Genomic DNA, 17630 nt, shown 5'->3' on the forward strand with positions numbered 1-17630 from the left:
ATCCTAAGACCTTGAGATGAGGACCTGAGCTCAAGGCAGAGCCACCCAGGTACCCTCAGGCACCCCTACCTTTGACTATTTAGATCGGAAAATAAAAGACTGGGCAGCCTGGGTGGCTCAGCAGTTTAGCGCCACCTTCACCTGGAGACCTGGGATCGAGTCCCGCATCGGGATCCCTGCATGGAGCCTGCTTTTCCCCCTGCCTGTGTCTCTGCCTCTCTCTCTCTCTCTGTGTCTCTCATGAATAAATAAATAAAATCTTAAAAAAAAAATAAAAATAAAAGATTAAGGGAAATACATTAATATTGGCAAAATAAGAAAGGAATCGCCATCCTTGCTAAATAAAAGCATTTTGAAAATGGGGTGTAACACGGAAAGACAGAAACATCGTTCACACTGCGGGTGTTATTGACATTGTAATGTCTTAGCACTGGCACACGATTAAAGTTACCTCTAAAGTTCTCTTTCTGTTTTTTGAAATTTCCCTACATCATCAGAAACACAATAAACCAAAATGTATTTTAAGAAAATAAGAAATAGAAAAAGAAAGGCAAAACCTGGGAGGGATATAGATGCACCTTAATCATGTATTTTGACCCTAGCTCAATGCATCATATTTCCAGCATCCTGCTTCATCTTAATTAATTAAATTTAAAAATAACTAAAATAAAATACCATGACCATGGTCCTGACACCTGCTCCAGCCCTTCCCTTCATTCTTAATTTGAAAGCCCTGTTCTATTGTATTTATTAAATGTATTCACCTCAAATTTTATAGCCAAGTGCCATCCTTCTAATGATGCCTCCTTCTAGTAATCCAGACCTTACATGAATTAAATATGTACATACTGAGCCCCTTCCCTGCAGAGGTCGGCTACACAAAGTGCTCTATTGGCCGTAGACATAATCTGTACAATTACCTGGTCTTCTGGCTGGCAGAACCCTCTCAGAGTCGTCGCTCAGGATCACAGCTAGACCCACCGAGTGGGCTGGGAGGACAGAGCTGCTGAGGTCCACACGCGTTAAGCTCTCAGGCTCTCTGTCTGAGCCCTCCACTGCCTTCCGTGGGCCATCTCCTCCAGGGACCTCCCTTTCTTGGCTTTTGCTCCAGGGTCTCTGCACAACGTGAATGATGCTCTGCTGATCCAGGTCACAGCTCTGTGTGGGAACAAGGCAGACACAGACTGAGAAAGTGCAATCATTAAAATGCCAAGTAAGGTTTGACTTGTCCTCCATCCCAGAGTCCACAGAAGAGGCTAAGATCTGTTTAGGCCCAAGGTTGCAGCAGTCATGGAACTTGAGAGCCATGTGTGTTTGATAGAGGCAGACACAGGGTCAGCAGGGCCACGGCACTCACACACATGCCTGCTACCAAAACGTGGGGATACATGGAACACAGCAACAGAAAACTAGGGTAACAGTCAAAGCAACACGAGAGCTCATAGGGCAAAAACGTACCACACTGCACACATAAGCACAGCAAAAAGCAAAATTCTTTTAAAATTGATTTACTTCTGAAGTGATGTGTCCTCCCAATTCTCAGATATAAATACTGGCATTCATCTCCATTTTATAAACAGAGGGTTGGTTATTGTCAGTTACAGAGCATTTCTCTCTACAATTTAAAATCATGTTTATGGTAGACTCCACACGCATCCCCTATGTCACCAGCAAACATCACCACAGCGATGGGGAAGCAAGTGAACAGCATACGCAGGCCAATCCATCCAAGATCACAATTAAAATCAGTGAATATGTGAAAAAATGCTCTGCATCAATATATTGATGTGTATGAACAGAAGACTGTAAAATTTACTAGAATTAAAGTTAGAAGTCAGATAATTTGCTAGGGCTAAAACAAGACTACCTGAGATCAAAGCCTCATCTCAGAATATCTACTGGATGGAAAATCACTCATCTGTCTGCAGTCCTCCTCCTGCAGAGCCAGGACCTCGTTCTTTCGATCAATCCCTGAATTTCAATATCTATAAACTACCCACAATCATGCTCTCATCGTAGCAATGTTCAAACAACACCATGCAAACACAGCAATGCTTGTAACAGTCATAACTGGCCCCCATCCTCCCTCCAGAGCTCCATCACCATCACCAGCAAACATTTATGAGGGGTGCCCAACATGCAGCAGCATTTCCTGCAGGCTCACCTTGTGGACTCAGAAGATCACTGGGATGCCCTCTGGTCCTCAGTACCATTTCTGCTTCTGTACCCCATGCCCCAGGCCTCTGTCACCTGGACATGCTTGCTTTCCTTGCCACCTGTCCTCACAGCTCTGTGAATCTCAGGGTGGCTCCTACTCAGCCATGGTCACTGTGTCCTCAATCTCCATCTTAGTCTGCCCCACCTCATGTCCCCATTTCTGTCGAAGCACTGCCCTCCTCCATGGTACACAGGCATCAGGCCCTCCCCCATCACCTACAACTCTGATGATCCTTCTGTGTCTTCTGATGGCTTCAGTAGAATCACCGCTGTGGGCTCCTCCACCCTACCATTATATCCAGCAAGGTGCCAAGAGCAACTAATTCTGATTCAGAAATTGCCTTCATATCTTCCTGCTCCTTTACTTCTCAATTGCCACCTCCCCATTTTAAGCTTTCATCATTATAGTAGCTGTGCAATTGCTCCCTGACCTCCCATCTCCCTCTATCATCTATTATGTACAAGTTTCTGGAGTGTGCGACATAACCTTTTCAAATGTCTCACTATTACCTGTTGTATAGAATCTGACATCTTACTATCATCTTCAGGTGTGCTTAGACTTTTCTCTTTTTTAGATCACCTATCTCATGATTTGATCTCCTTTCCATCTCCTTCATCGTATATATGAGAGATGAGATTTTTCATCAGAGCTGTTCACTCCCATCTCTCCTTCTAGACTTGATTTGGGCTCAGTCACGTGACTGGCTTTGGCCAATATGATTGAACCAGGGCCTTAAAATGTATCTGCACCACTGCTGTGGTCAGCAGTAGAGCACCTCTGGGTGCTTTCCACCTCCTGAGCCAGGGCCCCATGTGTACATCTGACACAGACCTGTGTTCAACCACAGAGAGGACCAGGGCAGCTGTACCTACAGCTTGAGAAAAGCCTTCCAGCTTGAGGCAGGCTGGCACCACGGACCCCCAGTTGACATGAAGGAGATGCTCATTTGATGTACGGCACTGGGATTTTTGTGGTTGTTCATTAGGCAGTAATAGCTGACAATATCTATTTTCCATTCTCATTGATCTGATAGACATTCTATCACTATTTATCACAGCCTCCGCGTTCAGCCAGGACCGTAGGAATTGTACATAGCCCTGAGCCTAAGTCATTTCAAATAAAGCAACACCAAGATCTGAGTACACTTGAGCAGACATGCGAGGACAGGAGCTCTGCAACAGGAGGAAACAGTTGAGAATGAGTCTCCTAACATCCCCTGAGGTTTTTGTCCATAGTGTTTTCCTTTCAAGGAGGCTCAAGAATTCAGTCAGATAAAATTCCTCTCTCTACCTTCAGGACTTACATGCTTCAGATAAAAGTAATGCCTTTCTTCTGCACCTGAGTGTCAGCAATCTTTGCCTGTCATGCTCTTCCTGCCATGGTCAGAGTGTAGAGGTTTTTTTTGGGGGGGGTGTCTGTCTGTCTGTCTGATCTTCAGACTCAACTTAGAAATTCTTGAGAGTGGCAACTGGGTCATACTTGTATTTTACTTATCAGAATGACTCACACAGTGCTTTGTACCAGATAGAGAAAATATGCCCGTCGATGGAAAAGTCAAAGGATGGGGGCAGAAATAAGAATGAATAAATGAAAAAAAAAAAGAATGAATAAATGAATGAATGTAACAAATATAAAAAGTCACAAGCTCTATACCTAAAATGTTCTGTGGGGAACCAGAGGCTGTGGAAGAAAGAACGTGGAATTTAAAGCCAAATAGATGTAATTTATTAGCTGTATAATTTCTGGCAAATTACTTTTCCTCCCTAAGCTCTGGTTTCTACATTTTTCATTGGCAATACCACAAACTTTGAAGACTATTCTGAAGATTTAAGGAAACAGAAGGAGGGCAGACCCCAAGCCACAGCAATAACTCAAAATACATAGGTGTTAGTATCAGTATCATCATTCAGGAGTTTTGAAAACTAAACAAGACTGGCCTCTGATCTTGTACGTCAATAAAGCCTCTGAATCTTATTAGGCTGTCCCATTGACACAGTCCTACTTGGAAAATGGGCATAGAAGGCAGAATAAGAAGATGCTATAGATGTGACAATCCTTCTGACAACATTCCAGCTTCCTGTGAACTAGACATTGTTAAAAAAAAATGCCTATATGCTCAGATGCCATGAAACACATGAAGAACCTCAGCAAATTCTCAGAGCCTGCTAAAATTTGACAACCATGGGAGAAATCCCCAAACTGAGATTTTCCTTTCGAGATTTTTTTTTTTTTTAATGCCTAGGCTAGAGCTGGAAAGGGGAACGGGAAGATATGAAGATCCCAAGCAGATTTCAGTAGCTACAGTGATATGTACAGAACATATTTCTCTTGGTCTCCATCCACGGTTCTGAGGCCATTAGCTGCTTAATTCTTTGACCTCTCATAGAAAGCGGTGTTGATCTCGGAAACAGTTCCTCTGCCAGATGGTATAACTACACCATCACGTTGGTAGAGTTCAAAGCCCTACTAATAACACATTCCAGAGATGATAAATTGGATAAAGTTTAGTTGTCTAGTCATTTCAAAGCCCCAAATAATATTTAGTTCTCATAGTATAGGAAAAACTTCCTTAGCTTTGGAAGATAGAGATTTTCAGTGTCTTTCAGAAAAGACAGCAGAGTTCTCCAGCATGGTTTTAAACTTCCTCTGAGCAAAAACAATCCCTTCTGTCTTTGTTTCCTCAATAAATAGAATATTTCCTGGCAAAGAGGAAACACATCATATTTGTGGTTTAATTTATTAATTCAACAAGTAAGGAAGTGATATAAGTTGTTCAATGTGGACAAAACAAGTAGTTATTTGCCCAACTGGGCTTGCTGTTTGCTGCCAATCGGACGGAGCCTCTGCCCCATCAGGGACTGAGAGATTTGGATCATATACACTCTCTCTATAGTACCTTTGATTTAGAGACACCCCAGTATTAATAAAATATCTATGGGAGATGATTGACAACCAATAACCAAGTCTCACCTGATTGGCCATTATCTAATAATATACAAGACATTGATTTTTCCTTTTCCTAGAAGGAGTTCCTCTGCTGACATGAAGTTAGGATTCAAATATTTGAGAGTCTGGTAATCCAATTAGGACACTGGAAATAGGGGCACATGGGTGGCTCAGTGGGTTAAGCATCTGCCTTCAGCTTAGGTCATGATCCCAGGGGGTCCTGGAATGGAGCCCTGCCTTGGGCTCCCTGCTCAGTGGGGAGCCTGCTTCTCCCTCTCCTGCTCCTCCCCACTGCTCGTGTTCTCTCTCAGATAAATGAGATCTTTAAAAAGAAAAAAAAAAAAAAAGAAAAGAAGAACATTGGAAATAAGCAAAACTTGAAAAACCTGTAATGCTTTTCAAAATATTCTTAACCTTTTAGACCTTGTAAAAACAAGCAATGTTACTCTGACAAGAAAATTCCTGGGGATTGCAAAGTTATTGGAGTGTTTTCCAAACACGTATAAAAGGGTGAGACAGACAATCTCTAAAATGATTAGTAATGAGATTCAAAAAGCCAATAATGTCACATTATTAACCAAGTGCTTTCATCTTCTATAGAAATAACAATTATATTGATACAATTAAATAAGTGCACCTATGTCTGAGCTCTAGCTCCCCTCCAGACTGTGTGACAAGGTTTCAGATGCAGTGAGTAGTTCAGCGTCACTAGAGTCACTAGAGTCCTCTGAAGAAAGTGCTGTTGCCATCTGCAGCGTGGTTTTGGGAAGCCAGAACTGGCTGGCCTGAATAAAGCTCTTTATTTCACTGGCTGCTCATTTCAATGGCACCTGACAGAAGATGCAGATGAGCCATGAGAGGTTCATGTCAAGCTCAATGTCACCTGGTTCCTGAGTGTGAAGCTGAGGTACGAGTCAAGGCCAAGGACACCCCATTACCCACGTCTGATGCCCCAAGGTCCACAGTGTGGCTCCTGGACAGGGTGGACAGAGCAGGACAGATGCCCAGGGCTCATGGTGAAGAGCCGGGTTTGGAAGCTGCAGGGCCACACCCTGGGTATGAAGGAATGATTAGAAGGAAAGCCAGATCCCCGGAATGTGCAAAGCTGTGGAAGACAGCCCTGCTGGAACTGGCTCAGTGGAGGTAGCAAAAGAAAGTGTGGGTGGATCTGATTTAAAACAAACAAGCAAACAAAACGATGATGAAAGTAAGAACCAGTGCCAGTTACAGAGCAACTGGTCAAAGCACATGAAGCACGACGAGCATGAAGCCAGCCTGGAAACGAGGCCTCACTCCCAGGAAGGAAGGCCAGTGCCAGCTCTTGCTGCTGCGGGATGGGCACTCCTCCAGGTCCCAGTGAGCCCAGAAGGTGGCACTGACCACTCTGCATGGCCCTTGCCTTTTTATGTGTTTCTCTCTGTTACCCAACAGTGCCATCTTCAAGAAAAGATACTGGATCTAATGCTGAAGTCTCTACGACAGAGACCTGGTTCAAAGTCCACACTCCAGAGACCTGGGTTTGTTGAATAACCCAATGATCCTGTGAAGCTCATATCAATTGTGGTAGCCATTTCAGAGGTAAGGAAACATTTCAGATGGCTTGGGTAACTCGCCCACATAAGACACATAATTAGGAAATGAAAAAGACAGCTCTGCAGCCCATGTTTTTTGGCTGTAAGCCCAGAGCTTTTTCAAATATTCTGCTTTGGACTCTCCACCTCTCTGAATTCATGATATAAACAGACATGTTGGACACAACCTCCTGTCTAAGCATACTGATCGCTCCACACTCATCAGCATACTTACTGTACCAATTCCTGTGCTCATTAAATTAGGTCAAGTTATCTCGAATACCTTCACTCTTTTTTTTAGCTCACTCCAGTCTGCAAAGTTCTATTTCATCCTACAAAATGCTTAAATTATTTCAATGGGAAGGCTGTCACATTTCCCATTGTATACTAACTTTACATTTTAAGGTCTGAAACATCTCTAATTTTCATTTGAGTTTTTAATAACACACATTTTTCTCCAGAAAAGCAATAATATAATCAGCTAATACTTATCAGATAAAAGATTTCCTAATTTAATAGGCGATGATGTTATCAGATTTTAATTTTAAAAATCATTTTGACATTAAGGGGGTCATTCTCGGATAACTTTACATAAATTATCTAAATAAGAAAGAAATGCTTTTTAAAACAACTTAAATTTTCTTTTCTTTCTTTGGCTGTTAAAAATCCAGAACGCTTATTAGTTGCTTCTTCTGACAATGACTTTTAACAGATATGTTTCTGTATGAGTTTTTAATAATGTATTTTCTATGTCAGAGAAAGACAAAATGGCAATTATTTAGGAAGTTACTTAAATATATTTTTAGATGTAATGGCTGGGAATTGTTCTGTATGGTTGCAGCTAACAATGTGACAACACAGAGAAAGCGGCAGGAGCCCAGAGATGTGCAAAGGGGAGTCAGAATAACCAGAAAGGAACTGCTCCCACAGCTTTGTTTCTCATGAACTCCAGTTCCCTCCGTTGTCTACAATGAACACTAAATGCCAATTTATATTAATTGGATGAGGATAAAAACTGTTCCTTCAATTTGAGCTTTCATTTTGTTTTTTTTTTAAGAGAGACTTGTGAAAGACAGATATTTTGTGATTTATGCTTTGAATGTATTTCACATTTCTTATGACTGGTTTTCATTATAATCAAAGATATTACACTACATAGAGTTATTGAAAGGCCCTTCTCTGTTGCTGAAGGCTAAGGAATAAGATTCCACGAAAGGTCAATTAGCCCCATACTAATTAGCCAGTGTGGGTCCAAGCCGAGTAGCCATTCACTTCCCTCCCACCTCGGACCTGGGACCATTATGCTGCTCATTAGGATCCATAGAAAAGGGAAGGATGGAAGAGGGAGAGGGAGCTGGATGGAAGGGGAAGGGGACAAAATAGGAATCCATGTCCTTCACTTCCTGGTAGCTGTGTGGTAAATGATTTATTGTGGGAAGATGTGAGTGCTGTGTGTGCAGGCAAGGTTTGGGGTTCCGTAGGTCCATGCACACCTTTTCCTAGATAACAGGTAACAGATAACAAGCCCTATGCCCATTAAACCAAGGTAAATCGTGTCTTACATGGTAAACTTTGCAAAAAGTGTTTCCCAGTGTTGTTTGAATACTCAATTACTAGTTATGGTAAATATTACAAATAGTTAAAAGCATACATATACATGAATTTGGCCAAGAGAATTAAATGAATGTATACAAATCACTGCATATGCTTGCTTATATTCATAAAGAGGAGGGGAGGGTGCAGGGTTAACAAACACTCTCCCTTCTCAAACATGTATGGCAAACAGACATGAATCCTGGAAAGTAACCCATTTTATATTATATCTTCTTCCTAAGGAAATCCATACAACCAGTTGCTACAACCCTAGGAAAAAAATAGGAAGCACGCCAACTGTCATACCAAACTCAGTTCATATGTCCTCTCTTTCTCACTGTGTCTTGTCTTTTTCCCAAACTCAGTGGAAAATTTATTACTGACAAAGATATTTTGCTTATAATGTGGAGAGAGATTTTGCAGCAATGAAGTCACTTCAGGAAAAAAAAAAACTGGTAAGGATAAAAATATCTTCATATCCTTTTTTTGGCTTCTATTTATTGTTAGCCCCCCCCCCCCCAAAAAAAAAAGAAAAAAGTCAGCCATCATTATTATTATCCAATTTGGAGAGTTCTGGTTTCCTTCTCTTCATCCCTCACATATTATCACTTCCTAAAAGAATCTGATGGTCTTTGCATGCTCTCCCCTCATCTCCCCTGTCTTCTCTCTGTCTCTGGTACCTTCCCTCCCCACTTTACTCATCTGTCCTATGCTTTATTTTTTTTTTAATCTTTGATCACTATTATTGGTTAAGATTTCTTTTGTCTAACTTAGTCTTATATACAGAGAAATATGGTAATCTTTACTTTGGGGAACAAAATCCAGCAAAATATATGCCAAAAGCTTAGCTATAGAGATGGTTTAGGGCTGTTCTTCTACCTTCCAGGCCTGTCAATATGACTCATTTCAGAACTGTGCATGTCTTCCAAACTCTGTGAAATAGCAAGACTTCCTAAAGGAAATACATATAAATTTCAGATAAAGAATATTGAGAATAGTAGTGGGGAAAAGCCGTAGGGATGTTTTGTTTGCGCTCAACTACCTTCTACCTCTAGGTCATGCATGATCAGTATGCCTTATGCTGTATTTCCAATCCATGATTTCTCTTGGGTAGTAACACAAGGGCCATGCTCATTCAGAATTTAAAACAAACAAACAAACAAACAAACAAACAAAACTGGGTTATGTCCCTTACATTAGGTTACAGCCCAATGCTGGTTTACTAGGAACTAACCTAGCAAGCACAGAAAAAATAAATTGAGGGATGCCTGGGTGGATAAGCATCTGCCTTGGCTCAGGTCATGATCCTAGGGTCCTGGGATCAAGCCCTGCATGGAACTCCCTGCTCAGCAAGGAGCCTGGTTCTCCTTCTCCCTCTGCCTGCCACTCCCCCTACTTATTCTCTCTTTCCCTGTCAAATAAATAATTAAATAAAATCTTTTTAAAAATTAAAAAAAAGATATTGATTGACTCAAGGTTGCAATGAGTAGGTGGCCAGCCTGCCTGGAAAAGGATAAGTTTTGTTGTACCGTGTTGTGTTTTGTTTTGTTTTGTTTTATTCCAGTGTAGTTAACACACAGTGTTATATTAGTTTCAGGTGTACAATGTCATGATTCAACAATCTGAAGCATTACTCAGTGCTCATAATGAGAATATGTTTATTTTAATTCATGTCTTTAAGACAAACTATTAGGTGACACATTAAATGTTTATTTCAAATCAGTGGAAAGCCAGAGTGATAATTTGAACCTCTGATTATTTTAAAACAGATCTCTCCTCCTCCAAAAACAAACAAAGAAAGAAACAAAACCAAAAACAAATCTCTCTGAGGAAGAAAAAGCCATGGAGTCACACACCTAACACGGAGCTTTAAGAAAAGAAATGTGTGTTAACTCTGGAAAGGAGAAAAATAATTGAGGGCCACTTATCCTCGAATATTAGTTTCTCCTTACTGCCATGCAAGATAATGTAGCCACATATCACATCATTGCAACTGGGGGCCACTCACTGAATCTGACTTCTCACATGTCCCATGGACCCTGCGGGAAGCTTGAATAGGGAAGGGAGGAGTGGGTATCCACAGAGTAGGGTAGGATGGGGAAGACAATATTCAGGCTCTTCAGGGGCAAAGAAAAAAGGAGACATGGCAGGCATTTGTATTTTTTTTTTAAATGACACAGAGATAAACAGTTTCACACCTTGGCTGTAAATTCCTTAAGTTTCCAGCCTTAGGTTTAAATTTTATATATAAATACAACACACTGTTACTTATGTCAGCTCCGTTTCATAATCTGGATATTTTATGTGATGTGCAACATTTCTTTTACTCTGGATAAATAAAACATGAAGCTTTTTCCCTCTTTCACACCTGGACTCCAAGCAGATGTCTGCTTGAGTCACCCTCCAGACATCGGCTTGTGCAAAGGCATTCAAAATCTGTGCAAATTGGGACAAATTCCTAGACTCTGGCATCCAACTACAAGAAAGGATAAATGGTATTCATTTCCATTGCAGCTGTTGGTCCTCACTAATCCTTTCCTGTAATCATTTATTCAGGAGAAACAATGTGTTAAGACCACCACCAGAGTCTATTCCTGAGGGTTACAGCTCTTGCAGGTGAGTAAAGATAATGTTTACCACAGGATCAGTGCAGGTAAATGAGAGAGATGTACTGTGCAGGCCAGGGACTCTAGCTTTGAACCTTTACTCTGAAATAACTGGTAAATACAGCCTTGGGTTAAAAAAAAACAAAAAAAAAAACAAAAACACTTTTCTAAATTCATCTAATGGGACTTACTTATAATGAACTTCCTTTAAGATTATTGACTGGTTCCTTGTTTGTTTTTTACATTTTCATAATGTACATTTTGGGGGCATAAGGACAGAATAAAGGCTCAGCAGGGACACATTCAATTTTCTTCTGGGATAAAGCAGTTGAAGAGATTTACAAAAATCCATTGTTTGGTGGGTGGTATTTGGGGACTATGAGAAAGTGCCTCAAAGCTTAGGGACAGTTTTATATCCCATTCTAATAAAAGCTAATGAAAACCCACAGGTGACAGGTCAGGCCATAGATTTACAGATAATACATTTTACTTGTACCCACAGTAACTTAAGTTACTTCCTCTGCTCTGGTAGAGAGAGAAGAAAGGCAAGATGGGAGTTCCTTTATAAATAAGTTTCTGAGGGAATGAGGACTCCCTCCTCAACCTATCAAGACAAAAGCTTGGATTGAGAAAGACTAAGCCTAGTACAGTGTCCTGATTTAAAAGAAAGCTCTAACTTCTCTTTCATTTGAACCTTCCTCCAACTAAAGGGAGTATAGTGGGTTGAATGGTGTCTACTCAAAATCCATGTCCATCCAGAATAGGAACATATTGGAAAATAGGGTCTTTATAGATGTAATTACCTAAGGATCTAAAGATGAAATCATCCTGGACTTACGTAAATCCAGTAACTGATGTCTTTATAATAAGAAAAGAGGACACAGAGGCACACAGAAGGAAATGCTGTGTGAAAATGGAAGCTGAGATCCGAGTGATGCCTCCACAAGCCAAGGAACTCTAAGAGCCACCAGCAGCTGGAAGAGGAAGAAGCATTCTTCCTTAGAGCCTTCTAAGGAAGCCTGACCCTGCTGACTTGACTTCAGACTTTTGGCCTCTAGAACTATGAGCAATAAATGCATGTTGTTTTAGGCTACCATGTTTGTGGTCTTTTATTGCAATAGCCCTACCCAGAAAACTCATAAGGGAAGGAACATTCTGGCCATAGGGGTCAAGATGTGTAAAATTAGGGTTGAGGGATCTAGGGAGTTGGGAGGAAGAAAAGCTAGACTCATTATGGCTGGGAGTAGGACACCTGTAGGCAGAGTCAAAGATAGATGGGGCTCCCTAGGATGACTCCCATTTTGGCATTCCATAAAGTCAATAACACTACATATCTGTTAACATTTAATTAGAGGAGACGTCAAGCTCTGTAAGGGTAGAGATAAAGAGAACTGCCAGTAGAAGCTACCTTCACAAACTCTCTCATCTTTGGATCATTTTGGTTAAATGGCATCCACTCTGGTCTATCCAGGACTGCTGAGTTGACACTTGTTGTCCTCTTGTAATTCTTAATAGCTCCCCCTCACCGTAATTGTTAATAGCTCCCCTGTAACCATCAAACATCTCTCATTCTGAAAGACAATTTATATGGTCACCCTATTCATAGATACCCATGGCACATAGTAGCTGTTCAACGCATAAATTTTGAACACTGAATGAAAGAAATATAATAGCAATAATATCTAGTACTTTTTGAATTGCCTACATGCAGGGCACTGTTCTTGGTCTTTTCTCATTTTACTCTGTGCAATGCCACAGTGAGATAGGTACTGTTAATATCTCATTTTACAGATGAGGTATAAAGAAGTTAAATCATTGCCAAAGGTCATACATAGGCACTAAGTGGCTGAGCCAGAATAACAAATATTTGTGTGGCACAACAGTAACTGTTTCACAAATCCTTTTCATCAACATCAACACATTTAATCTCACCTAATACTTTCACTAACCCTTTTTCAAATATTATGTTCACTATTTTAACAGAGTCACTTAGGGTTTGGGGAGACTAAATTAATTAGCCAGGATTACACAGGAGTTTCACACAGGTAGTAGGTTCCTATCCAGGTCAGAATCAGCAGAAAAATCACTTGGGGTGCCAACAAAAAGAACAGATTTTGACATCCTATCTTACACCTATGGAATAAGAATCTGGAGGGGTGGGTCCTGGCAATTTGCATTTTGAATCACCTCTCCAGTGAGAAGGCAGGTTGAAAATCTACCAAGGTTCAGAGCTGGGGAGGCATTCAAACTCTGGCCTCTCAGATCATTTCTCACTTACATGAAATCCTCCTTTCTGGGCACACAGGCTTCCTGTGCTTCCTTCTAAATCCTCCTCAGACTCTGCTCCAGTAGGTTATTGATGGATCCCAGACAGACATGCACCTTCAACTTTCTGACTCAACTGGACTAGTGGGGACATGACAAGAATGTCCTACCCATGCAGGCTTTGGGATCCAAAAGAACCAAGGGGCACCTGGGTGGCTCAGTGAATTGTTTTCAGCTCAGGTCATGATATTGGGGTCCTGGGATCAAGTCCGTGTCTGGTTCCCTGCTCAGTGGGGTATCTGCTTCCTCCCTCTCCCTCTGCTCCTGCTTATGCTTTCTCTTCTCCTCACTCACTCTCTCTCTCAAATAAATAAATAAAACCTTGAAAAGAAAAAAGAAAGAAAAAAGAAATAAGCCAAGAACTCTATGCTCAGGATCACACTCCCAGAACCATCCAGTAACACATTCCATCAAACCACCTCCAAAGGCTGTGAAGGAGAATGGGTTTACTTGTAAGTGGACAGGGGAAAGATTTAATCTATCATGTAAGTTTTTCTAATGGGTTATATTGACTATAAAAGAAAGCATATTACACAAATGCACAGAGAGAGAGAACATAGAGCCAGTTGTTTGTGTCAGACATTCACAAACTACCAATACGAAATGTGGCATCAATTATACTTTAAAGGGCAGATCCTGGAATTAACATACAAATAGTAATACTTCTTTTGTGTGCCCAAAGGCATGTGACATCTATAAGCCATGAATGTGTTGAGTAATTTGTAAACCTATAAAATGTTTAGAGCAGCACAAAATGAAGCCAGAAATGGAAAACAGGTTTTAAGTCAAGTGAAGACTTAATGAACCACTTCATTTTTCCTAGTTTTATAATCTAGCACACCAGCTCTTTTGAAATATAACAACTCAAAAGGAAATGGACTAAAGGAGACAAAGACACACATGGATGCTGATCTGATCCTACTTCCGGAGGAAAGAATCTGAAATAAGGGAATGATTTGGCAAATATAATTTTTTCAACACATTGATTTTATTAATTTTCTATGCGATGAAAGGGTAACCTAGGACAGAATCTGTTAGAACAACAACAAAAAAAGATAACATCACATCCATACTGACACTATATTTACATAGTGTACTTACAGTACAACCAAACTAAAAGTCCTAGAAATAAATACGAATGCATTCTTAAAACTGAATCTATCAACAGCCTATAAAACCATGATTCTAAATCATGATGCAATAAAATATTGCACACCAAAAATATTTTTAAAAATACTCTTAAAAAAAATACTCTTTCCATGGCAGACATAACAAAGGCAAAGACAAAAAAACAAAACAAAACAAACAAACAAAAAAACCCAAAACAAACTCTTAACTATAAAGAACAGATGGATGGTTTCATGAGGGGAAGTGGTTGAGGGGGTGGGTGAAACAGATAAAGAGGATTAAGAGCACACTTAATTATGATGAGCAATGGATAATGTATAAAGCTGCCAAATCATTATACTGTACACATGAAACTAATATAACACTATGTTAACTACACTGGGATTAAAAACAACTCACATATACACACACACACACAAAAAAAACCTTAGGAAAAAAACTTCAAAGAAAAAAGCAACAAGACAAGTGACAAAGTGGGAGAAAATGTTTTCAACTTAGGACACAAAGGAATCTTAACGCTGAAAAGAAAAGTTTAAGAATATGATAGAAAAAGGTATAAAAGACAGGAAAATTAATAATATGTATAAATGAATGTTAAAATATGAAAAGATGCTGAATTTTAATTAGAATAAGATAAACACATATTGAAACTATGTCCCTTTGCATCAATAACACTGACTACATTTTTAAAGTTTGACAAGTACTGTTGGTGAAGGAACTTGTGCATGTCGCTAGTGGGGAAGATTGGTGCCAACTAACAGAATGTCTGACTCATTTCTCTAGCATAATGTCTTCAGGATCCATTGATGCTGCCACAAATGTCAGGATTTCTTTGTTTTTAATAGCTGAATAATTTCTCATTGTATATTTACACATATCTATCCATTCATCCATCAATGGACATGTAGATGCTGCAAAGGAATTGAGGGTACATATATATTTTCTAGGTAGTGTTTTCATTTCCTTCAGATTAACACCCAGAAGTGAAATTGCTGGAACACATAGCAGTTCAGTTTTTTAAATTTTTGAGGAACCTCCATACTGTTTTCCATTGTGGCTGCACCACTTTACATGTGTGCAATGCTCAAGGGTTCTCTCTTCTCCACAACCTCTCCAACACACATTATTTCTTATCCTTTTTATAATAGCCATTCTAACAGGTGTGAGGTTATGTAACTTATTTTTAAAATTTTATTTATTTGAGAGAAAGAGAGAGAGAGAGAGAGAGAGAGAGAATGTGCATGAGTCAGGAGGAGGGGCAGAGAGAGAGGGAGAAGCAGACTCCCCACTGAGCAGGGAGCCTGACACAGGACTTGATCCCAGAACCCTGAGATCATCATGACCTGAGTGTGGGGCAGACGTTTCACCCACTGAGCCACCCAGGGGCCCCTAACTTATTTTTAACATAAGCTGAAATATATGTGCGTTTGTATTTTAAGGCCTTTTCTTATACAAATGATAACTATTATTTTTTCATGAAAAGTCTTCTTTCATGTGATAATTCACCCTAGAGCTCATTACACAGTAGTTTAGTGAAATTTTCCTAATTCTTTTTCATAACTACATAGTGACTTCATGTGTGGATAAATCAGTTTTATTCAATCAATACCCTACTGGTGGACATCTGGGTTGATTCCAGGTTTTTTGAAATTACAAACAATGCTTCTATGAGTAGTGTGTATGTATCTTTATATATTTTTCCAGTACATTAATATCAATATTAGTTTACTGCAGAGGCAAAGAAGATCAGTACTTTGACAGCAAGGAGTCCACCTAATACCCAAAAGTTTGTTTCAAAATATAATTTCCCACTTAGATGAACCAGAACTCCTGATACCAGGTCAAAAGAAAAAGTACAGTATGATCCCAGAACATCTTTTGTGTGATCCCAGAACATCTTGTGTGTGCCAGAAAGCAAGACTATGTTCAAAGACAAATGAGGTCACATTGGGAAAAAATAAACATAAAAAGGGATAATGATAGTAATGGGTTATAATACATTGTACAAAGATAGAATCAATGAATTTATAAAGATATTCAAAATATGGGGTGGGAAGTGAGGAAGAGCTCTTCTGTACAGAAGGATGATATAGGATAAATATGGAAAGAAGGATAGACTAAGAAATTTATATTTTTTAAACTACTATTCTAATAATTAATTCAGTTAAGGATCCCCAGGATAGCAATTGCATGAAAGACTGCTAAGAATCAAGAGATTTGTACAAAATACCTTCCCACAGGTTTCAAACGCAGAGGGTTGTTTCTATGAAGGTGGGTTTGGCAGGCCTCCCAATAGAGGAAGGGTCACAGTAGCATCATCAGTTACAAACTATTCAGTGTTGATGACAATGATATTTAACTGAATGTACTGACAAAGAAACAATAAAACAAACCCAGTTCACAGTACATTTTGCCAGACAACTGGCCTGGAATCTTTGAAATGTCTATTTTTGAAAAAAAAAAAAAAAAAAAAAGGTACGTGTAAGGGGATTGTTCCAAACTAAAGGAGATTAAAGATGCGTGATAACTAAATGCAATGTGTGATCCTTGACTGAATTCTTGATCAAAAAGATTTTTAAAAAAAGCTATAAAGGACAATTTGGGAATGACTGATAGGGATATTTGCATGTGGACTGCATAAGAAATACCACTGTATCGATGTTAAATTTCTTGGGTATGTTTAGGTACCTTGACTATGTAGAAGGTATTTGTTTTTTTTGTAGATATTAACTGGACTGTTTAGGACCAAACTGTTCTGCTATCTGCAGCATGTGTAACATCAAGAGGCAAGAAGAGAAGGAAGAAGGAGGGAAGGAGAGAGAGAACACTAAAGCAAATGTAGGGAAATGTTAAGAACTGAGGAATCTAGATAAAGATCACACAAATATTTGTAATAGTTTTGTGGGTTTTTCTTTTTTCCTTTTTTCTTTTTTTTTTACTTTTCAAAGTTTAAATCTTATAAAATAAGAAAGAGAGATCATGTATCTTCATGCTCAGTCACTACATAGAAAGTACCCATTAAAACAAGGAATGTGGTAAGACTACAAAATGTGTAGAAAGAAAACAACTGTATGCATTGCATGCTACTGCTCACTAATTAAGTTCTCTGGCCTGTGCCTATATCTCCATTAAAAACTGAACTTAAAAAGCCAGGAGTGAGAGAGATGAAAGCAAAACCCAAACTTGCTTGAAAGAAAAAGAAACCTTTGCTTTGAAAATTTGAAAGCTATTATAACAGTATGG

At 39.5% G+C, this 17630-nt stretch overlaps 1 protein-coding gene across 1 annotated transcript in view; it reads right to left on the bottom strand.

Annotated features, from left to right (window-relative positions):
* Nucleotides 1-17630, bottom strand: part of PRKN (parkin RBR E3 ubiquitin protein ligase) — a 1305989-nt gene that overhangs the window by 873741 nt on the left and 414618 nt on the right. The window contains exon 3 of the mRNA XM_025422695.3: nucleotides 921-1158. Within this exon, the coding sequence (XP_025278480.1) occupies nucleotides 921-1158 (238 nt within the window). The remainder of the gene's footprint in view (nucleotides 1-920; nucleotides 1159-17630) is intronic.

This window comes from Canis lupus, chromosome 1 (assembly GCF_003254725.2).
Source record: "Canis lupus dingo isolate Sandy chromosome 1, ASM325472v2, whole genome shotgun sequence".
NCBI lineage: Eukaryota > Metazoa > Chordata > Mammalia > Carnivora > Canidae > Canis > Canis lupus.